The sequence below is a fragment of the Rutilus rutilus genome (genome assembly GCF_951802725.1).
Source record: "Rutilus rutilus genome assembly, chromosome: 16".
NCBI lineage: Eukaryota > Metazoa > Chordata > Actinopteri > Cypriniformes > Leuciscidae > Rutilus > Rutilus rutilus.
The window spans coordinates 33,392,760-33,416,944 of NC_140224.1; the positions used below are offsets into that span (position 1 = coordinate 33,392,760).

A 24,185-nucleotide genomic window follows, 5' to 3' on the forward strand; every position below is an offset into this window, starting at 1 on the left:
TACACTTCCTCTGCCTCAGCACCTGGTGGAGGTGTGTGTGTGTGTGTGTCTGTGTCTGTGTCTGTGGAGAGCCATACTAATGCTGCTCTATCCTCAAAGATCACTTGTTTCTGTTCATTCATCATTCTCTCTTCTCCAGCAGTGGTTGCCAGTGGAATCTGTTCATATCTCTTCAAAACTTCCTTTAAGGAAACATCACCCTTCACAACCTAATCATTCACTTCTGCAATCCACGTTCTGGTGTTTATATTCTAAATTATTTAAACAGCCCTGCAGGGAGGGCTTATGACAGCATCACTTATAGAAAAAAAAATCATAATCAACAGACAATTCCAACCAAAAGCAGGCTGTGAGACAAATGACCCAAACCTGTGATGCCTGTCAGTCAGTGAGTGGAGTCCATTAGCAAGACACCTCTCCTCCAGCGCTAACCCTTAAACTCTACTCTGCTAAGCTAAATGCCACCTCCAGAATAAATTTCACTCATGTTCCTTTCTCCATGATCTCATGGCAAGGTCATGCTTTTGGGGTCCCTGTCTTCCCCCATTTACCATTCCATTTTCCTTCTCTTTTTTCCCTGCCTTTTCCTCTCTTATTTCTCCATTTTTCCTGTATTGCACTCAGCTAGAGAGCAGAATAATATCTAGAGGCCTATTCACACCATGGAATTATTATTATTTTCTATTTGTTTTTTTTTTTGTTTTTTTTTGGGGGGGGGGGGGGCAGGACAGACATCTAGAATTTTATTTTATTATGAAAAAGGAATCTGAAACTAATTTGAAGTATCTTACCAATATTAAGCCATTAGTAACAAATATATTATATTACTTTTTTTACTTATTTTTTTTAAATGCATATTTAATTTATTATTATTTTATTGATTATATATTGATAATATTTTTTATTCCAATAATTGATTTGTTTTTAAATTATTTTGATGCGGAATAATTCATTTTAGTATCCAAGCAAATACAAACAGTCTACATTTTTGATTTTTTAAATTTTTAAATTATTATATATTTTTTATTTTTATAATTATATTATATTATATTATATATTTATAATTAATTATTTTATAATTATTATTGTATTTATTATAATTGTTTTGGGGTATTTTTATAAAAAAATAAAAAAATATATGCCTAATAATTCATTTCACTTTCCAAACATTTTATTCAAGAGAGATGATCAATTTGTCATGGCAAAAAAAAAAAAAAAAAAAATATTGTGAACATTTTAAGGCATCTTATTTGTTGTGAACAGGCATCAAGTATCATCCTCATTGTGACTCTTGACTGTGAACGTGACAGAGGGAATATTCCAGATTGTAACTGCTCCACTTCCACCTCAGACCCCCCACAACAGCACAGCCCACCCCTCTAACCCCTTTCCTCATTCAGATGCTAAACGGCCCTAATTCTCTCAATGCAACTGTATGGGCAGCCCTCTTTAGTAAACAGATCAACAAAAACAAAGAAAACCCCCTCATCTGCTACCAGAGGGGCTCTTCTCAAAATCTTTTTTTTTTTTTTTTTGAGGGTCTGCCACCCTTCTCCATCACGGCCCTTACTCAAGCTGTGACTAATAAGATAAAACAGCTAATCAATAAATCTATAGATCAATGTAATAGGGTGAGCTAGCGATCTGTGGGCTGTTTGAGTGGCTGCTAATGGATGATGGAGCAGATGAGAGACTCTCCACTTCTTTCTGTTCACCTTAAGTGGCAGATTAAACACTAATTGTAGCTTTTTGTTAAAAAAAAAAAAGCCAGAGCGCTTCAAAATGGAGGCCTCTCTTTGATTGACAAGGGCTTGGCTAGTTCTTCCCAGACAAGCCTCTCGTCCTTTATCTAACATGCACACTCTTGTAACCGCCCAAGTGTCTCCTTTAAATAGGAAAAAAGAAGCTCTCCTTCTTACAAAGGTTAATTATATTCTTCAAACGAGAAATTAAATGCGCTTTATATAGAGTCGATTCCTGCACGGCGGTTCATTTGGAGAAAGAAATACGAGACCTATTGCAGCCGAGGACTAGAATAAGACAATGTTAAACATTTTTCACCTTCAATAAGCGAATATTTGACACCCATAAATAGTGTAATCCAGTTTTGGAGAAGGACAAAACGTTTTAGAATGGGTCTTGATAAATCCCGAATGCATCTGATTATTTTAAGTGAACGTGTTTGTTTGGAACTTTCTAAGCAGAATTGATCCATAGCTAACAGTAGCCTGTTTGGATTCAGGCTGGGTCATTAACAGTCAGACGGCGTTCCAGCTTACACGAAGCATATTGAACCGCGCAAGTCATCTTTAGTTGCTTAAGGTGTGAAAACAGACTCTCTTTTCGGAGTGTAGTGATAACTTATTGTTTTAATAATGTAAAGCCCACGGGGAGTTGTTCCACCAAACCCAGTAAGTCTGCAAAAACGAGCAACTTTTCCCTTGTTTCACTCCCTCCTGCTTGGCTTGGAAAATAAACAATGGGCACAGGTTCAAGCTCCAGCGCTTAGCGAGGCAAATGTGTTTGCGGTTATTGTTTCGAAGGTGTGGAGCGGTCGCACGGTTGTCAGCATTCGAAATAAAGCCTCGCTGGTACGGAGGAGAGAAGTCAAACAAACAAAGCCGCGTGTGGCGCGTGTGTGTCCGTGTCCAAAGGACCCTACTGATCAGAAGAGCGCCGGGTTCATCCGCTAACTGTACTGAGACCTGCTCTCATGTTGAGTCGACACCACAGGCCAAAAAGGCTTTTTGTGTTCGTTTGCTCGTAAATAAGAGCCACAACAAAGAGCGAGCTGAAAAAAAAAGAGCCGCGGTTTCTGACGAAGACCCCGCAGAAACCCTCAGAAGTGTCCTTCTTGTTTCTCTGGCCTTTAAGTATAGGCCTACTCAAAAAGGCCTCTGGTCAAAAACAGGCCTGATATTTTATTGATGCCAAATGATTCATTTAGTTCAATGAAGTCGATTCTAAGTTTAAGGAGAGTCTGTTTTTATTGAGTTCATATTTTTGGCAAGAAATGTGAAAATTGATTTCTACACACTTTATCATACCAAACTCAAGATAATATATAGCTATGAGTTTTGTAATTGTATTATTTTTTTATAAATTTAGGAAGTTTATTTATATATGTGATTTGATTGCTTGCTTGCTTGATTGATTGATTGATTATGTTAAATGGAATATCTGGAATTTATTTAGTTTTAAAGGCCAAGACTTTCATAGGAAAAATGTGAAGCAATGCATCTCTATGAACTTCTTCACACAGGCCCAATGTAGAGATTGAACATGCCATCAAACAATCTTTACGTTTTCTTCACAGGTCGTTGTATCGACAACGGTTAATGTGGACGGTCACGTGTTGGCCGTGTCGGACAACATGTTTGTCCACAACAACTCAAAACACGGCAGAAGAGCTCGCCGTCTAGATCCCTCAGAAGGTACGGCCACTCCTTATCTGGAGAATGGTAGGCACATTTCCCATAACACTATTATTTGCAGAGCTTCTCTCACTTTCTCCTTCTATTTTCCTGCATTTCCCTTTCCCCTTTTCTCATTTTTAGCCCACATTCTTTTAGTCATTCACATCGCCCATTCTCGCTCATCCACGAAACATGGTAGTGAAACTTTAGAGGAAACATGGTTAGTTCATCTTTTAGAGAATATTCATGCTTTCTCTGTTTCCTCAGAACTTTTTAGTTTAGATTTTATGGTGTTTCTACCTGCTTAATTCATCACAAATTTTATTGTTAATATTATTACTGATGTTATTGTTCTCATTCAAAAAAAGTAATACAGTTTTTGCAATTTTTATGAATGATTTTGGGCCACATTTTTCAATTTTCTTATGTCGCATTTTTTTATTTTTGTTGTTATTCTCAAAATTGTGTGATGGCTTATCACAATTTTAGCACAGACAGCAAATCCGTGCACGCAAAATATATAATGAACATATTCATATTAAATATGTTCAGTGTACTTTCAGCTACCAATGCACATCGCTAGTAGGTTTAATACATTTTGCCATGAAAATTCCTCTAAATTCAGTGCAGAAAATGATTACATCCAGACTTGGTTTTAATTAACACTGCGCTCTCTCTCTCTCTCTCTCTCTCTATATATATATATATATATATATATATGTATATGTATAAAGCAAGTCCTTGGATGAGTAAAATTCAGATTTTGCTGCTTTGTTAGACTGAGCTGGTTTTGATCACTCTACTTCAGTACTCAAATCTCTGGGCTAAGCATTAAAACAGAACATAATCTGTGCTCATTAAAAAACATAACATTAGTATTTTCTTTGTCTTAATCAGTCCGTAATTACCATATCAACCAAGGCTCCAGTAATATTTAATGATGCAAGAGAAATCGCATCAAATCCCGACTCGTGTGAGACAAAAAACCCCAGCAAAAATATTTGTTTTCTATTTCTCGGCTTCTCGCATTAACGTCGGTGAAAAGCAGTACAGAAGTAGCGTAATTGAACGTTTGTGCCCTGAGCGCTCGAGTGTTTGGTATTCTGACGTATTGTTTGTCTCTCTGCTGTAGTCGCTTGATAGTAGGTGTGTTTTCCTTAGCAACCGCCTTTAATTAGGAGAGCAATTAAGAAGGTTGAGGCCTCTCCCCTCGTCTGCCTGAGTCCCGTGAGACCGAGAGAGAGAAAGACAGAAAAAACACGGCTCAGCCCAAACACTGCCGAGGCTATCCTTCTTCAAAGCCTCCTTGGCAGAGTCCTTTTTATTGTAAATCTTTTTCTAAGCTTCCATTACTGTGTTTACAACCACCATATAGTTCATCTGCGGTCGGATTTCAGCGGTTTTATTGTTAGAAGAGGATGTGCATGAAAGAAAGACTGTTTCGGATCGCTCATAATTTGTGATTTTACGGTTTCCATCAAAAACTTTCTTTCGCACCCATTATTAGGTCTCGCGTATGATAGTCACGCTCAAATTTAAACGAATTCATTCCCTCTCGCGGTGAATTCTGACAGCACTGTAACAAGTGGTGGCGATATTCCTGACAACTCTTTTAAATTTCCGACTGTTTTAAAAGCTCACCTCCTCCTTAAACACCCACCGGCCTCGCAGACGCGTTCTCTCACCACTTAGTTACCTGCTGTTTCACCCGGCCCTGATGGCAAATTTGGGCCGTAGTGAATATTACAGCTACCTATCTAATATCTGGCCCTTTAAAGGCGACCGGGGGGCCGTTAAAACAGAAAGAAAGAGTTTCCGAGCATCCGAACTTGGCGTTTAATCACTTCTTTAAACTCCAGAGAATGTTTAAGACTTATCATTTGGCTGAGAAGGAAACGAGAGAAAGGTTCAACCTGTCATCTCTTTCCATTCTGGTGTAGAAGAGCTTCTTGCACACATGTACAGGATATATAGTCGTAAAATATAACTTCGTCCATATTTACGGTCAAGTCCAGGTCTGCAGCGCAGATACAGGGTGGTTTAGATTAGAAACACATTCTTGAAAGTGATAAATGCAAGCTGAGAGAGCACGAAAGCGGCCACGGGGAGGTCCTACCGTTTCTCCTGTCCTATCACACTTTTATCTAATCATCTAATTCAGGCGAATTTTCCCGGACAGTGAATTTGCTCTGCCTTCTGATCTTCAACTTAAAGTAATTCCCTTCACATAGCCCAGCGGACCCTCACCGTTGCTGCACATGAGCCCCTTTCATTATTTACAGCTGGGGAAAGAAACCTGGGGGAGGAGAAAGAGGCGAGCGCACACTATAGGAGGGTTTCTTTTGCATTAGCGCCATTTAGATACGCCACGCAGAAACATATGTACAAATTCACACAGGCGCGAACATGCGCACACACACTCGGATCCAAATGGCCCCATCTGCACATAGCCAGACAGAACATACACAATCGAAACCACACCCCCCCACCCCCCACCCCCCCGGGTCCAAATGAACACATTCCCCGATTTGAAAACCGTTTAGTGCTAATTCCACGAAAGCAAAGAAATATAGTGATGCACAAGACCGAAAAGAGAAGGAAGACGTTTAGAGCAAGAAAAAGAAAGTCTCTCTTGCGGTGCACGCACACCCCCTCCGGTCTGGGCCTACAGCTCCGAGTTGATTTGCATACCAAGTGGCGGTAATGTTGTTAGGTTTATGCAATAAAGACGAGCGGTCGGCGTCTGTGAGGCCGTAGCCAGTTAGAGAGGACAGATGGGCCGACGTGAGGTAAGAGCTCTAATCCCATCAGCGCCGGGATCAGCCTGCCATCTGGACATCCCCTGCACAATTACAAGACATTTTACGCGCTGGAACAAAGGAAGGTTGCAGCAGGCAGGATGGGACCTGTTAGAGTGCCTCAATATTGGGGAGTGCAGCGAAGAAGGTGACAAAACACGCCGGCCGCCATGTTGCCATGGAAGACGACTCAAGTCTGATTAAAGCTTCACACCAAGACGCTGTGGTGTTCTGTAAACAATACACACGGGAAAACGCACACACACACACACACAGTCTTGCTTGTTGACCGTCCACTTCAGCCAGAGGAAGCCCGATGAAACAAAGCCAGCGATTTCTCTGAGCGTAAAGAACTACCACAAAATTATAAATAAATAAATTTACACATGCAAGCAGACATGCATGCAGATTCCTTTTTGCAAGACTAATATAATAATTTAGCATTAGTTTTTATTATTTTACAAATGTTACCACACTTTTTTTTTCAGTCTCTATAACGTGCACTGTAAACTGGCTAATTTTTTTAATTTAAATTAGTACAATTAGGGATCTCATTATGTTGCATGCGAGTAGCATCCATTTATCATGGATGTTAATATATATATATATATATATATTTAAAAAATGATATTATTTGTTGTAACCAAAAAAAATATTACTTTGTCAGATACAGATTTTGATAAATATATCAGGCGATTCAGATTTTCCATCCATACAGAAATACTCCAGGTAATATGTCAGCGTGCAATTCCGAACATAACCTGAGCCACATCCCCTGCTAAATTGTTCTCCCTTGTTAAAACACGTTCCTGCCCGTCACTTCCTAGTGGAGTGTTGAACTTGGCCTCTCCGGGCCGCCATAGACCATGTCTGCTTTCTCCAATTTCCATCATCCGCTTGAGTGCATTTCGCACGTATATCATTAGCTGACGAACACAGGCTGTGTAATTCACTCCTTTATGCTTCCCATTCAACACATGTTCCCTCTCTATATTCAAGCAGAATGTATGCAAATGCTCGGCGGCCGAGAGGGGAGAGGGGAGAGGTCTGGCAGCCTTTTCTCTAGGATGGCGGGGGGGAGCGTTGCGAATTCCGAGGCAATGCGTGGTGATCTCAGGCCACAGCTGCCAGACTGCCCCTCTCGTGGGCCCGTTCTCTCCTCGCGCACGCGCGGACACACTCGCACTCACGTGCACCAGCCCCTTCCTTCTGCTCACCTACACAAAGTAAATTTGTTTACTGTAATTTTTGGTGAATGATTTGCTATAATTGGTTGCGCTGATGAAGGTCAGTCCCTATGAGGAGTCGTGTCTGTCTTTGGAGACTTGATCCTCTTTCAAACGCTCTGCCTGCAATTAAGAAAAGCAAATGTCATTCCCAAGCCTCAGAAATGAAAATTTGTATGAACTTATTAGCATGAAGTCAACAGCTCTAGTTAAGGGCAAGCTCCCAGTGTGTGTGTGTGTGAGAGAGAGAGAGAGAGCGAGCTCAGGGCTTCTGGTGCTCTGGGAGCTGAGAGGAATGAGTAAATATAACCTCCACTAGTCCAACATTAAGGCAAACAAAGAGAGCTGCCTTGTCTGGGCTGTTCTACACAACAATACCTAATGTTGATTAACTAGGGCCGCTTGAACAGCAGAGAGACAGGGGAGAGAAACACCTGCACACACAAGGGCTTAACCCCACAAGTTTACCTCATGTAACGGTCATAAATATATCATTTATTGCATTATTGGCGGAGCTTAATAAGTACTTGAACAAACCCCTTAAGTATTAGATTTGGGCACATAACACGTCCCAGACCGGCAATCCAACTTCTGTTATTCACCTTGCGAAGGATTAAACAGGCAGTACAGGAGCCATGTATTGGGAGAGAGACTATATACACACACACACAACTGGTGGGAATATTAAATATTATAATTATGTATAATTTTAATATTTCTTAATTCAACAGCCCAGCTCCATTGTCAATGATTCAACCATTTCTATTATATTATTATTAAATTAAAGTTATTTCAAAATGTTAATATCAAATTGATATAATGTATGTGTAATCTGAAGTATATAAGTTAATAGTGATTTGGCATTTAAATCATTAAACAAATATGTGAGAGCAGCATTAGTATTGGCGTATTGAATATTTTCGGGTTATAAAATGATGTCAGAGTCTGTGGGTTGATGAAAATGATGTCAGACACTTTTAATGGAGGGGAGAGATTTTAAGCTGAGAGGGTTTCCAAAGAGGCCAACCATCTTCTGTGCATTATTAATAACCTCTCTGAGACCTTAAAATCTAAAAGCACAATGCCATTGTTTTTCCCTGGAAAAGAAACGAAACGAGTGAGGCCTGGAAAGCCGTAAAATAAAATGAAAACAGCTCAAGGTGAAGGGCTACTGTTGCGGTTGAATTGTTGGCCAGTATTAGCAGTGTGTTGTCATATTCGCGCTCGCTTTGCCCGGGAGTTCGTATTCAAAAGGTGCTTTGGAGGGGGTGGCAGAACAGAGTCAACAGAGTGAAGAGGAAAAGCGGATCAAAGCACACAGCGCTAAGATGTTAACGGGGGGGGGGGGTCGAGTCGCCCTAGGCCTCCGACCGCTTACAACTGTGGTAGTGTTGACTCCGCAGGGGTGGAGGGGGGGGCAGTCACTACAACAATGTATGCTAATGAGCCATTGGCTAACTTTTCGACAAAGGCGGGGTCAGACCCACAACCTCGTTCTCTCATTTAAGAACACGTGTACTTCACCATTAGCATGATAGCTTACCTATTTAAACCTTAAACTCACAAATCCCATCTCATCGCCTCTAAAATCTGATTTTAAAGACCCCAAAAGGCAAAAAGTGCTCATTACCAAAAGATAAGAGACACTGGGAGATAAAGGGTTGGAAGAGAGGAGAAAGTTGGAAGTTTTTAAACCAAAGGCAAGGTTTGCAGATAAAAAGCCTCGACCCAATTAGCGGGTGCATGAAAAATCGAAGTCACGCTTTTTTGCTGTCCCGCCGCCCGTGCTTTGCTCCACGACCTTTTGATTGACTGATCTCAGATCTGTGAAAGCCGGACAGATAAATCGACGGTCCTAGCGTGCACACAGTGCTTAATCATCGGCAACGGCCACGTTTGCTCTAACGCATCCGAACGAGGGTTTATCTGCCGAACGGACACGGGCCGCATCAGTCGATGTTTTCTTTTCCCTCTCATTGTGTTAGTGAACAGTTTAATGGCTGATTTCTACACAGAAGAGTTGATGTACAACGCAGGCCTTTTGTTTTCACGTGGCCCAAATCATTCATGCTTCGTTTGCTTTAGGGTTTCATTATCCTCAGCATGAGAATGATCTGCTTGTGGCTAGCGTGTGTCCATACAAAAAACAGGATCCTGAGTTGTGCTTTTTTTGTTCTGTTATAAGCAGCTACCCCGTGCATAAAGGCCATTAGCCCGAGTGAAGGCTGGACCACTGGAGGAGCCACGGTCATCATCATCGGCGATAACTTCTTCGATGGACTACAGGTCGTGTTTGGCACCATGCTAGTATGGAGTGAGGTAAGACTTTGGCATAAAACCAGATAATTCATTTTACTGTGCACGAGATATTTGCCCAGCCATGTATTCCTATAACAGCCTTCTAATGAACTTCATTAGATTCTATAAAAAGTGATTACGTGAAAACTGTGATTATACACAGTTTATGAAGCCCTGCTTCTACCGGTTTAATGCAATTATGCTGCCGTCCGTTTATTGTCTCTGTACATTTACTTTTTGTTCATTTCACGCCACATAAACATATAAATAAGAGTGAACTAAAGGGATGCCGAAGCTGCGTCGTAATTAGTTCGGAGCTAATAATGATTTCAGGTTAGTGTGTTCCTTTATGAGTTGATAAAGCTGTCTGGCATATATTTGTCGGTCGGAGCCTCAACGAGCCAATGAGCGTTTGTTTATTCGATTTTATTTTATTATTTTTCTTTTCCTAGTTTAATCACACGAGCAGATAAGGAGTTAGATAAACAAACTGCATGCTAAACAGCCTCACGATAAGTCCACAGAGGCCTCCGCCGCGTTCCTTGCCGAACCGTGAGGTCTTGCAAAACAATTGAACAATTAGGGGTGAAATATCTCAGAGGGGGAAAAACGAGCGAGGGAAAGCAAGGAAAACAGTGAAGGAAAGACATATGGAGGTGATTTTAACAGGACTCCTGCCCCTTGGCCTTTCCTGGGCTCAGTGTAATCCAAGGACTATTTGCTGACGTTAACTCTAAAGCGAGGACAAATAAAATTCTTCTACTTGACAGGTTACTTTACCACTTCAAATCTATGCAACAATTAGCATGGTCCTAACCGAGTTTGCCCACTGTCTTTCTTAGCTGGTAACGCTAATTTCTGAGCTCTTTCTGCTGACATTAACTCTCAATCAACAAGAAATTTGGAACAATTATGGGCCAGATTTACTTATGAAGGTTTAGTTTCTACCTGTCAGGATACTTGACAATTAGTTAAGCACTGGAGCTCATTGGTTTAATGTTTTCATTGCATGCCAGTTTCTCAAACCTATACAATTGGTGTAGTTTGCATGGTCCTAACCAGGTTACCCATTCTCTCTCGAAGCTCATTACGCCCCATGCCATCCGAGTGCAGACCCCTCCAAGACACATCCCGGGCGTCGTAGAAGTCACCCTGTCCTACAAGTCAAAGCAGTTCTGCAAAGGTGCGCCGGGACGATTCGTGTATACAGGTGAGTTGCAGTCATATCAGTTGGTTTTTGTTTAGGTTCTCTCCATTCTCTCAAGTCTTTGGCTTCATGCTTAAGTGCTGAACCCCAACCGGTGTGAGATGCATGCCTCTGTAACCCTATATCATAACGCAGACCAATGGAGTCGGGGGAAGCTGCCAACTCCAGTTAATCTCAAATCCTGACAACACATCTCTGACCCTTTCTCCTGCACCCTTTCCTCTACTTTGCACAAAAACACCAGTGTTTCTCGGTGCCCAGGTTACTCATGTGTGCATACGTATGTGTGACCAGCTCACAAGGTTGTGCTTTGTGTGTCTGGGTGGATTGTGGGCGATTGTGTTTTTATGTGGTCTAAGATGAGCGTAATCTCTCCCTCGGTACAGCTGATACTGGAGGTTACATGGTCACACCGTGTTTGACCTGGAAGCACTGTGTCAGATCCCAAATTGAGTAGGACAATGAGATAATCATCAGGAATTACTCTCACACTCAGGAATGTCAAGGAGAGAGAGAGAGAGAGAGAGAGGGAGAGAGAGAGAGAGAGGGAGAGAATGACACAGAGAGAGAGAGAGGTGAGGAAGGGGCCCCGGTCCCCCCAGGCAGCTGTTCCCCATCTCAACCCCACCGAGGCTGCGGGCCGATTCTCCCTCCCACATTTAACCCTCTCAGCAGGGGCAGGGCAGAGGCCAACGAGCCCCTGCGATAATGAAACCCGAGAACACAGGGCCGGCTAATACCAGACCTGCTCAGACATTAATGTCTGCCATCGTTAAAGCCGCAGAGATTCGGGAAATAACCATGTGCTAATGCTAATAAGCACAAAACAGGGAGTCAGTGTCAAATTCAGCGCACATTACAATGTTTTGACGAACATTTGCGTCATCAACCCTAACAAAAATTGACCGTGGTTAACCTAGTTTCCGACCAAAGTTTCTGTGTCCGAAACCAAAACTGCTGTTCAGTATGCAATCGTTGATCTTAACGTACAGGATTGTGGGTTATCGCATATCAGGATTCGCCAACTATTCTTCTTCTTTTGATTTAGAATCTTTGATTCAGATTTGAAATGTGATTTGATTTTATTTTTTTATCAGAAAAAGATCATCAGAAAGACAGATTATCTATCTATCTATCTATCTATCTATCTATCTATCTATCTATCTATCTATCTATCTATCTATCTATCTATCTATCCATCCATCTATGCATCGAGTGTTATAAATATAGTTTATATACAGTATATAGATGTTTATACTGTATACTGTACTTATATTGCCTACGTTTACTGGAGCCCTTTATAGAAGACAATCCAGCATCTGTCACCCCCACCTTCCCCTGTCTTCATGAAATGTTTGTTTGTTTTCCCTCACTGATCCTTGTTCCTGCTCATCAGTGAGGAGATATAATTACTGGCGGAGATTTTGAGGACTTAGTTAATTATCCCCTCGAATTAAAGAAGAGAAGTCACAGACTACACGCCCCGTCCCTCTCATCTTCTGAACTCCAATCCCCATAATGCCTCACCTCCCTCTCTGAGGTCACAAATGACAGGCAAATCAGAACACACACACACACACACACGCTAGACTGGATTCATTTCATGCTGTTATAAGGCTTTATCAAACTGGTTGACACTTTAAGTCAATTAAATTCCTATTCAAAGCTTATTTATTAATGAATGTTCTTAAATAAAAGACTATATCAAAAACAGTACTTGTAATTATTGCAATTATGATTATTTTCTTTTAGCAAAGCTCAGAGGTGCAGTTTTGTTCTTTCTATATTTCCATTTTTTTCCTCTCTTTTCCTATTTTCAGTTCTTAAACTCTTGTAAGTGATATCGATCGAAACAAATTGCTTGAGTTTATGCCTGTAATTAGTTCATAAACAGCCGCTTTGAACTGGAAATGCTAAAAGCTCTCTCTCTCCCTCTCTCTCTCTGTGTTTGTTTGTGTGTATTTGCTAAATTGTGTAAGTGTCGGATATTTTACAAGATCATTTTTAAATAGTTATACACTGTGTATTTGTTGGGCGTTACGACAATTCATGTTGACCACCCTCTTTTTTTCGGAGTCAGACACACCCTCGCTCTCATCTGATACATCACGGCCAATTAAATACTGTGTCGTGACCTCCTTTTGTCGGGGCGTAGTACGCTCAGATATGGGTCTGATCATTACTAGCATACAGCAACCATCTGTTGAGTGACGTATGCTGTGATTTACCATTTGTGCATTAAATGCATATTCATATTATATATTATCGTGAAGCTTTAAGCAAGCTTTAGGAACAGTATGATTTATTTGTATTGTGATATTATTGTCATGACAATTAAGCATATTATGACTTTTTTTTGTGAATTATTTATGGAGAAAAAAAAAGTGCTTAATTGGAAAATAATGTTGCAAATCATAATGGTCCTAAATATAGCCTTCATTACAATTTAAACTAAATATAAGTTCTTGTGATTTTGGGGTGATATGTCCTTCATTGCCCTGTGAATAGTGTCAGTGCTGAAGGTGTTGTAAAAGGTCCTTCGTGTTCGCTCAGATGTGGCGGCATACGCCTGTCAGAGTGCAGTGCTACTTTAAGAGTCGATAATTCTCCTCCATCACGGCCAACACAAGCCGCCTGTCTCAGAGGTCAATGCTCTTTAAACAAATTACTCTGCTCAGACTCTGAAAGCGGCTCCTAATGTCCTCCGGTACTCTCCAACGCCTCTTGCTTTGACACAGCTAAACAGCAGTGAAATTAAACACGCCGCAGAGATCCACCAAGACCTGGGGACATTAAAGACGGCCTGTGATGGGATGTCGGCATCCCTTAAGGTTACGCAAACACGCGAGAGGGTCTCCGTAGTTTATGAGCTGCCAGAACTGGGCCTAAAACAATGTGTTATTCAATAGCCGTCCATTAACACTCTGATCTACCGCGTGTTTTTGTGTGTGTGTGTGTGTGTGTGTGTGTTGGGCTATTTACAGCTCTAGGCTCTTAGCGTCTTCATTTAAAAGGAAACACTGCAGTGGTTTATTGAGTCTGCATCCCTTTGTATCCTTCAAAGAACTGCGTGTTCTGTTAGTTTTTTCATCTTTAACCTTGTATGTTTGTACGATAGTGTCTTTTGTTAACACAAGGCCACCGCTGCGCCATCTGATACCTGTATTGGTTATCCATTGATCAGGTCTGGCATGGAACAGCTTGTCAGAAGGCTCCATAAAAAGAGAGAGAGAGAGAGAGAGAGAGAGAGAAAATCAAAGCAGGACGGCTGTTTGTCCCTTTGCCAATAGCTCTCAACTCACAAATGCTCTCTTTAGCTGATCTGGCTATTTTAAAAAGTCCATCCAGATGTTCCCTTTAAATTCCTCATGAAATGGCATGATGAGTGTATTTTTCTTTTCTTTCTTGTGTTGATGTATTCCCTGTTGAAATTGAAATGTTATATTTGTTATAAACAATTTTATTTATTTATTTACTTGTTTGTTTATTTAAAATAGAAATAAAATATTAAATTATAAAATATTATATTTTAGAATAATATTGTTTATATCTTATGTACAGTATGTATATAAAAATCGAATTCTATATATATGTTAATGTTATTAATGTTAATGTTAAATGAATATAGAAAATGATACATACAATTCTCTATATAAATTTAGTTATTTAAAAAATATATAGGATTTGATTATTTTTAATAGACAATACAGTTTTGATTTTTGCTTTGAGCTGGTATCGGTAAAATATTGGCACTTGGAACCTTTTTTGGGAGACTTGGTCTCAAAAGTACCTTAAAAGATCAGCAGGAACATCCCTATAAACAAATTGGAATGACAGATTGTGCTTGGGAATACATTCCGTCCATATCTATGACCCAAATTTGGAGGCAGCAATGATCTCCTTTGGCTCCTAACAAGGGGAAAGTGAGAGATATAGATTAAGATATATATGTATGTGTGCGCTCTTGGCTCTAATAGACACTTTAACGGAGGCAGGCCTCCTGAGCGCTTTTACAAACGATTCCCAACAATGACACCCGCCATAAATAAAGCTCAACGTCGGACTCTAATTGCATCAAAGCTATTGCTTTCTATTTAGGCATGGTCACTGGTGACCACGGCCTTAACGCTCCACTGAACGCCAGGGAGAGAAGGAGAAAGAGGAATAGAGACGTACGGCAGGAGCTATCACCCTTCCAGACTATTTGTCCTAATCAGTGACACCCATTTACTAGAATTGGCGAAAATGAACTATACTTCATACAGAAATTGTACACTTACCGGCCTTCATTTGTCACGGCACATTCGAGGGCCAGTAAACTTTTCCCTTCCTCCGATGGGATTGTAGACATGCATCAAAATGTTAAAAAATGATTTGCGAGGGAGGCCCGTCAGACATTTATCAGAACTCGGGAACATTATTTGCTAATTTCAAAACCTGCGGCGTGACAGGGTGCTTCGTCTTTTAACCCGCCGTGACCGATCTGGACTCTTTCTGTTATTAGTACGAGTCAAGCGCTTTTTCTGCTTCCTATTTCTCACTTTTTCCCTCCATCTCGGGACCCCTCCCCTCTTTTTTTGGCCGCTTCTAACGAGACTCATTTGTCTATCACGCCGATGACAACGTCGCCCCGTTCGGCTCCCCGAGACTTTGACCACAGCGTGCTCTCGGGCTCTCCAAGGGCTCCAAACTCCCGGCCTGTTGATTGGCCAGCGGCCCTGATAAATCACAAAGTTTCCTTGTCAAGGTGAAGGTATCGACTCAACTGCGCTGAAACTGACAAAACGCACAGAGGAGGAGACGGTCATTTATCATAGCACAAAAGGACAAAGGGGTCATCTCGCCCCTTCACTCACTCGGCCCATCTCGATCCTGGCACGCATGCACACGGGCACACTGGATCCAAGCGCTGGTCTTCATTAGACTAATTACTGACATTTAGAGGCAATTAACCTCTGACGCAAGTGTTTCAAAATGTAAAGAGTGGAATTTTTTCTTTCCGCTCTCGTCCACTTCAAAAGGCTCGTCCACTTCTCGAGGAAGTCGCTGGAAGAGGACGATCTTCCAGTGGGGTCTTTGTAAGCAGATTGGGAGGGGGCGGTTGGAAACAGGAAAGATGGTAAACAAATCTAAACGCTGGCACATGAAACGGCATATCAGCGAATTATCAGCCAGCCGTTTGCACTGGGCTATCTGTCCATCAGACACTCGTCCCCACCCACTGCCTTTGGCCTCGCTGAGCACGAGCTGCATCTGATAGGACTGCACACACACACATATGCAAACACACTCAGAACTACCAGAAGTAATCAGTAGCAGGGAGGAAATGTAAACAGAGGTGTTTGAACGCAGTCCAGGAGTTGTTTTCCTCTCCGTCTCCATCATGTTCACTACATCAAGTACAACAAAACTGTCTTCCACACTTAAAAGAGTGCATGGACGAGTTCCTTTTCTCTGTATTGTTTTGTAAGATATACATTTAGCCGCAGAGATGTGTGCCATTTAGAATTGAAAAGAGAATGTTTTTTAAATCCAGTTCAATTGAATTAAAATTAGTTCAGTTAGAAAAGCAAGTTGACTTGACATCCTTATATGAAAGCTTTGAAGAGTTTAAAATCCTTAAAGTTTAAAGGGTGATAGATGCATTAAATATTTAGAAATGATGACAAAGATGTTACTACTGTACAATCACAATGAATTATTCAGATTCGCATTTTGAAGATTCGGATTAAAAATGATTACAATTTTGAATCAGAATCAACGGTTCTGAATCAAAAGAAGAAAAGATGCCTTGAATCAGAATTGACATTCATGAATTAAAAGGAGAAAATTAATATTATTATTATGCACAGTTTAGAAGACACTAATCCAATATTATATATTATATATTTTAAATGTAATTATTTTTTCAATCAAATTTTTTATATTTTTTAATGGAAATGTCTTTAGAGAAAACGAATGGAGAAGAACACTTGGCGACTCTCTATTGCGCTCTTGTCTAATGATACAAGTGTACTGGGGAACTGCTCACTAATAACTAGAGTCCTTCTCAGCAGATGAGAATTTTTCTTCTCAGACAGTTGTTTGAGAAATATTATTACTTCAGAGAGGAGCGTGCCATTATTGTGAGGAATGTCACACCATTGGGGATTGTGGTGATATTTTAACGCAATATTGTGACAAGCTACAACTCTATAATAAGCAGAGGTCCAAAAAAGATTCAGTCAACCTCTGCATGTGCTGGAAGGGTCGAATGAACCTTCTCTCCTTAAAGAGAGTTGCACTGGAGTGATTTGGGTATGATTGGCCCTGCTGGTTGCTATTTTGGCTCAGTCCATTTTTTCTTTTTTTCTTTTTTTTTTTACCTCTGGCAGCTTTAAATAGGTTTGTCCTCACTAAGTCAGAGAAATTAGTCATGCTCCAGTGGCCAGCACTCCTCTGATGGATGGGGCGCTCTCTCGTTCCCAAACATCTTCCCGTGTGCAGCCCTCTGACCCGGGCCTAACCCGTGCGCCACATTCATCGCCGAATTTATTTATAGATTAATGAGAGAAGCCACAAAGTATTGACCGGCAGAGGAAAACACAACTCATCTCGAATGAGGACGAAATGCAGCAATAATTTAGCGGCCATTGATTTTTTCTCCCCCCCCACTTCATCCATGTATCGATCTTCATTTTACAATATTCGTTTGCGTCTGCGATCGGGGGAACCCAATTCGATTTTGATATCGGCGGGGCGTTTGAGTCGGATCCGCCGGAGGTGAGTCACATGGATGGAGAATGCTGACAAAAGGAGGAAGAAAAGAGAAATGGAAGGGGTTGGAGGTCTTTTTTAACCTTCCTTGTTACAGAAATAGACTTGAAATGTAATTTCTGTCAGGGAAATAAAATATGAAGGGCCTAGATCGGTGAGAGTGGGATTCTCTTGTCCTGTCGACACTTTATCGGTGGCTCGAGCGGCCCCCTCTCTCTCTTTCTCATCATCATGCCTGTATCGGTTCAAAGTTCATGAAATTTCTATGAGCATTGATCTGCCTCCATTGATTTTTTTTCTCCCACACTCTTTTTTTTTTTTTTTTTTTCACGCCGCAGATCTTTGAAATTTTAATTTCCGGAGTATCTGAATTTCTTGGAGATGAAATAGCTTCCTCGGAGACAGCTGGCAATAAAATGAAGAAGTTAGCGCCATGTCGAAGAGCTCCAGCTCTCTCTGTTCTCTGAAAACCCCACTTCACCCCCCCACCTCTTCTTCCCTATATTGCTCTTTTTCTTGCTCAAATCAGGCTTGAAATTCAAAGCATTGTAATAGTACAAAACTAGTCAGCCATCAGCTAATTTCTCCCCTTTTAGTTGTCTATGCCTCGTTCTTTTCCACTTTAATCCCGAAAATCGCTTTTCATTTGGTTTATCACCTAGTCCGCTTTGTAGTCGCCTAACATTAGTCTTTTTTCTAATAAAGCGTATTATACATTGTTGGTCGAGTTGTAGTGACCAAAAATGTCAAACATTTTAAAACGCTATACATATATATATATATATATATATATAGTATATATCGTATATATCTATATATATATAGTATATATCACATCTAACATCTATATATATGTATATATATATATAAACACACATCTAACAACACTATGTGTGTGTGTAACATCTTTGTATGTTTTTTTACATATTACAAGAGCATGTCTCTCTTGTTAACAAAACAAAAAAGGCCTTAGTTCTTCTCTCAGATTATATTTCAGGTCAAATAAATTCTAATTATGAAGGTGGTCTGTTTTTGGTAAAGTTCTTGAATTATTACTACATCTTGGTCAGGCAGTTACAGGAAGATGATCATAATTGCAATGAAAATTGACCTCATTTAGAGGGAAATCCAGCAGCTGTGCTGGAACAAATGAATGTTTTCCTGTTTTTATTATGCTGCATTAAACTCAGAAACTCTTTTTGCCCTTTGATGCTTTTCCTTTTTCATATTTTTTTTTCCCTTTCTTCTATGTCTCTGTAGCTTAGCTGTAGAACAATGGGCAATCCGTGTTAAAAGACATATCCTTTCCACGTTTTTGTTTTCGCAGAGCATGTTGACAACAGTCAGGCTTTCTCCGTTCCCTTAAGAAACCAGAGATGGGCAGCACTATTCAAGATCTCTCTCCGCTTTAAAATCTCTTGTGTTTCCCCTTTCTGATTTGTGTTTGTAGAAGTAAAAAAAAAAAAAAAAGTGGAAAAGTGGCTCTTGATGGTGGGGGTGGGGCGGAGATAAGCTCGCAGCAGTTAAGGATAATTAGACAAAGTAATAGAGAGCAACAGCAAGAAAGCCATTCATTATCAGAGCCAAAGATACACACTTATCATCATCATGGGATGTAATGGACGTCTGGAATGAAAGCACAGGTTTTTTTTTAACCAAATGAAAAGAATTTGAATAGAATTGAATTGAATTGAATTTTTTTTTTTTTTTTTTTTTTATTACCAATAACATCTTATCAAACAACATATGGGGCATTTCCAGAGAATATATCATAATTTATGCAAAAGTTAATTTTCATTTTATGGCCATAGTGGAATAACACTTCATTACCCAGAATGCTTTACGCCAAAGTCTTCAAAACATATCTTTTTTTACACACCCTAAGAAACTGTCTATTCTTATCAACTTGTTTGCTTCTCTACAGTTTTCTGCTGTTTCTGTGTTTAGACCAGTGAGAAATGTCAATATCCTTTACCGATTCAGAATTTGACCTTATTCAAATCCAGATTTTTCTACAGTTTTTACATAGCATATTTAGTGCATCAAGTAAGTTTTCTCCGTCTCGTAACTTTGCGAATCCGCGCAGCTGCGTTTTATTGTGATTGATTGCGATCGTGTCACTTCCCTGTGATGTTACTATGGGACGCTTCTCTTATTGCTAAATAAAAACGTGTCACAGTTTAGTATCTGCCGCACTCTAGCGTGTCAGCTTTGAAGAATGACAATATATACAGTCTGCGAGAACAAGGTCAAAACACTCAATCTTGAAATATATGGAGACGTGCACACACATCCGTGTAGACACACACACACACACAGGCTCTCTCTGGATGTAAAATCAGAGGCTGTTTTATGTTAAATCCCTGGCAGATTGTGCTTAACATTCTCTTTTACAAATGAGGGGTGAAAAAAACAACTAAACATGATGACCAGCCCAAGGAGCTTTAGATTTGTCATCCATCAAACGCAAACCCTTCTGTTCATTCACTCCGCTCTCGTTCGGCCCGAAAAGCATGCTAGCTCATTAGCAAGCACATTTCCCTTTTATACGGTCGGCTCCATAATTCATAACGGTCCCGTACGAGACGTGAGCCTGATTTGATTTAACGTGCTCAGTTATGCTTGAGTGCTAAACGGCGTTCAGCCCCCCCCCACTCTCCATTCCGGATGGATAGAACAAACAAACAGAAAATGGATGACAAATGAAGACGTAAGCAAAACACTCTGCCACTGACATACGCCAGGCTTCCAGATACTCACACACACACACACACGTTGTGAAAAGCAGTGGCGAGTACGGCAATATCCAGCACTTACACACACTCTCTCTCTCTCATTATCCGTGAGGTCAGTAAGCAGAATTGGGAAGAAACGGAGAGATCAATACAAATTATCCCTGAGCAAACCAGCGCTGACAGCCTGAATTGCAGCATATGTTTACCCAAAATCGGGCAATTTATCTTAATATCAGCAAAGTAATGCGGAACAGGTGAAAGGTCACCTACTCTCCCCACCTCATAATTACCCAGCTCTAAAACAGGAAAGTGCTATTGATTGGCCGAGCCTGGGGCTGGGGGGCCGGCTCAAAGGCCAGTGGGAGGGGCTTAGCCTCAGGTCTGGACTGAAAGAGAGAGACAGAGAGTGTGTGCACGTTGTGAACGTTCAATAGTTCAACAACAGCAGTGAAGGAGAAAGCAAGATGCTTGCAGGAGTCTGTCTGGATTTAAACTGTTATTGCGCAATCTGTTCTCCATATTTCCCAGCTGGCCCAGTAGCACTGATACCCCCCACACACACACCAAAACCACATCTGTTTCTCCTCCTATTCATTTCTCAGTTATTTTTATCAATTTGATGTGTTTGTAATCACAAAAGTCCTCCCCTTATAAAAGTTTGATCATAGTAACCATAGTTTCCACTAAAATATTATGTGTAATAGAGTTATTAGTGGTGTTTCTTAAGCCACTTAACTGTAAATCCAATATATGTATATTGAAGGAGGGACCTGAGCCATATCTAAAGACCAGAATTACTTGGATCAGTAAATCTAACAACACCCATAAAACCTTAGCAACATTTGACATTTCCATTTAAGAAAATGTAGATGTTGTTATGTACAAATATGTTATTGTATTGTGTAATAAACTGTAATTACCTTTTTATTCTATTTATTTATTGCTAATATCAGTTTTTTGTTGTTGTAGTTATGTTGTGGTATTTTGTTAGAAACTATAATCACCATTTCTTGATTTTTTTTTTGTGAAAATTCCTCCCTGTGATTTTCACACAGCTGTAGTTAATAATTCCTGGCGTGTTTGAGATGGAGGATCTCTGAGGTGAGGGACTGTCTTGCGCTAATGAAGGTCTCACTGACCTCTTTTACTGCATTAGCATCTGATCAATAACTGAAGAGCGTTTAGCGCCACACTGTTCCAATACATTTATCAAACGCACACATTCCTTCATCAGCAAAGGCTCAATGTCAGAGCACAGAACAACATGTTGCTGCTCGGGGCTGCGCTGTGTGAAAGTGCCATCAGAACGGCTGTAAATCTGCCCGCTTTCGGGCCATATTTAATGTCACCGAGTGCTGCTTTTATTATATGTCCCAGGGCAAATACACATCCTGAAGGGCCAGTGTCAAAGTCCATGATCCATTTGTGTAGTCCCACACCCCAGACATTAAGAAAGCAGCCAAAATGATGGATTCCCTCATATGGGCAAATTCAGGCATAATGAAGTGCTATAATACAAACATTTACATCTGCCCTCCTGTCTGGAGGAGTCGGATGGCGTCCGTCTAGGAACGAGGAAAGGGGGAGGTGAAGGTGTGTGTGTGAGAGAGCTACATCCTTGTGAAAGCCATGTCATGTAAAATCAATACGCCCGATCAATGCTTTATTAACAAGCCGACATCTTACTTCGGATTCCTGCACGCCACTTTGTCTTCAGCCATGCAAGATGGCATGTCAAATAGCATCACCGCTGTCACGCGATGACACGCATACGCGTGCGCCAAAACACAACCGCCGTCTTGATATTGATCAGATTGGATTGATTGGATTGCCGTCCCCTACTACACTTAGATGTAATTGTAGCACTTCATCATAAAGTCACCCAATTATTTCCAGGAAGTTTCCTGTCTAATATGCTCATCTTCTCCTCTCAGGCTGTCATCTCTCATTCTCTGCTTTAGTTCTTTCTCGCGTTTCTCCCCGTTTCCATCAGAGCAGAGTTCAGCAGCAAATAGCGTGCTGAGTAAGGGAAACAGACAGATTTGATCTCTCAAAAGAAAAAGCGCATTGATTCGTACGCAATCATCACTGACAACGACATCTACATTCATGTCTGATAATATTTTTGTGCTGATGTTCTACTGGCTTTTTTTCTGCTCCCTCTCTCTGACATCTTCCTTCTTAAAGTTGATATATGTCATTTTATATGTTCATTTTTATAGTCTCAACCAAAGCTATCAGTACGTCTGGCCAATAGCAGATAGTGTTCAGGAAACCGGTTTGAAATCAGTCACATAAATCATATTTAGGCACTAGATTTTTAGAGCATCTTTCCTAAACACTCTCGCATCTGCATGGCAATGCACTTAAAGTTGCAATGAAACAGATCTTTTCTTCCATATTGTGACGTACGTCCAAGTGTAACGGATTCTCGAAAAATAAAAATAAGGTGTTTTCACTGAAAGGTCTAAAAACATTACGAGGTCAAAACATAAAAAAAAATCACATGATCTATAACATGCATTTAGAGTAGTAGATAGAGTGAATTTTCATTGAATGGCGACTTTAAAAACCTGCTGCTTGTCTTAGTATTGTAGTGATGTCTTTTGCATGGGCATAATGTACAAATATTATATTTACTCCCTTGAGTGTGACATCATTTCCTTCTGCCCATATATGTTGAAAATAATTTCACATGCTTATAGTCTAGTATGACCATAATAGACCTCCATGCACTCTTCTAAAGCTTGTTAAACACAATGCATGCGGTTGCAGGAAGTTGAGATTATGATTCATGCACTTGTATACAGAGTAGCTATGTCTGATTTATAACCGGAGCACTTCATACTCAAAATTCCAATTTGAGAGGGAGGGGACATGTGTGTGTGCGGCATGTGTGTGTGAAAGAAAAGATTAATTACTATTTGTGGCCAGCAATTTCATGAGGCCAGCCCCAGCACAGCTGTGAAATGATAGCGCCCTACATCAGTTTGTAGTCAACCATTCACAGATTATTAAAGCTCTGTAAGATGAAGTGTTCCTCCTGCCTGCTTTGCTTTAGCGCACTATGGCGGAGAGATTGCGAGAAAGAGGGATAAATCTGAAAGGGTGCAATAGCCAGACATATGTCATCATCGCCCATTGCCCATAAATCCAGCGGGTGCTTCAGGAAGTAGGACTGATACAGACTTCACACGGTTGACAGTCGCAATCGAGTGGTGTGTGTGTGTGTTTGTGTGTGTTTGTATTAGTGTGCCTGTTTCATTCATAATGTATCCGCTAACTCCTTTAAATTTATCTGATCAATTATAGGCCTCGTTCTTCCAAATAGTAGAGGTGATAGATGTGGCTCTACGTGGCATGACAGAATATTGCACACCACGTTATTACCTTTTATTCAAATGCTCAAACCTATCTGGAATAAAATGCATGATGGGTGCATATGTTCTCAAGAGCGAATGTAATAACATTTATGATGGTGCATATGAAAACGCAAATCTGATCATTTGTTTTGCCTGCGCAGGATGCTAACGGATGGCGTTTCTTGTTTTGCGGTTTAGCTTTGAACGAACCAACTATTGACTACGGCTTCCAGAGACTGCAGAAGGTCATTCCCAGACATCCAGGTGATCCGGAGAGGTTGCCCAAGGTCAGTGATTCTGTGTGTGTATGTGTGTGAAAGAGCTATTTATCATAGAAATGTCAAAATGGGAAACAATTCACTGGCTAGATGAGCAAGCGCATGCAAT

General features: G+C 40.6%; 1 protein-coding gene across 18 annotated transcripts in view; it reads left to right on the plus strand.

Moving 5' to 3' along the window:
* Positions 1-24,185, plus strand: part of ebf3a (EBF transcription factor 3a) — a 91,988-nt gene that overhangs the window by 58,164 nt on the left and 9,639 nt on the right. For 6 of the 18 annotated variants that reach the window (XM_084433924.1, XM_084433939.1, XM_084433928.1 and 3 more), the window contains exons 8-11: positions 3,317-3,461; positions 9,626-9,759; positions 10,822-10,948; positions 23,997-24,085. In XM_084433924.1, the coding sequence (XP_084290050.1) occupies positions 3,317-3,461; positions 9,626-9,759; positions 10,822-10,948; positions 23,997-24,085 (495 nt within the window). The remainder of the gene's footprint in view (positions 1-3,316; positions 3,462-9,625; positions 9,760-10,821; positions 10,949-23,996; positions 24,086-24,185) is intronic. The other 12 variants (XM_084433935.1, XM_084433941.1, XM_084433937.1 and 9 more) reach the window with 2 other exon arrangements.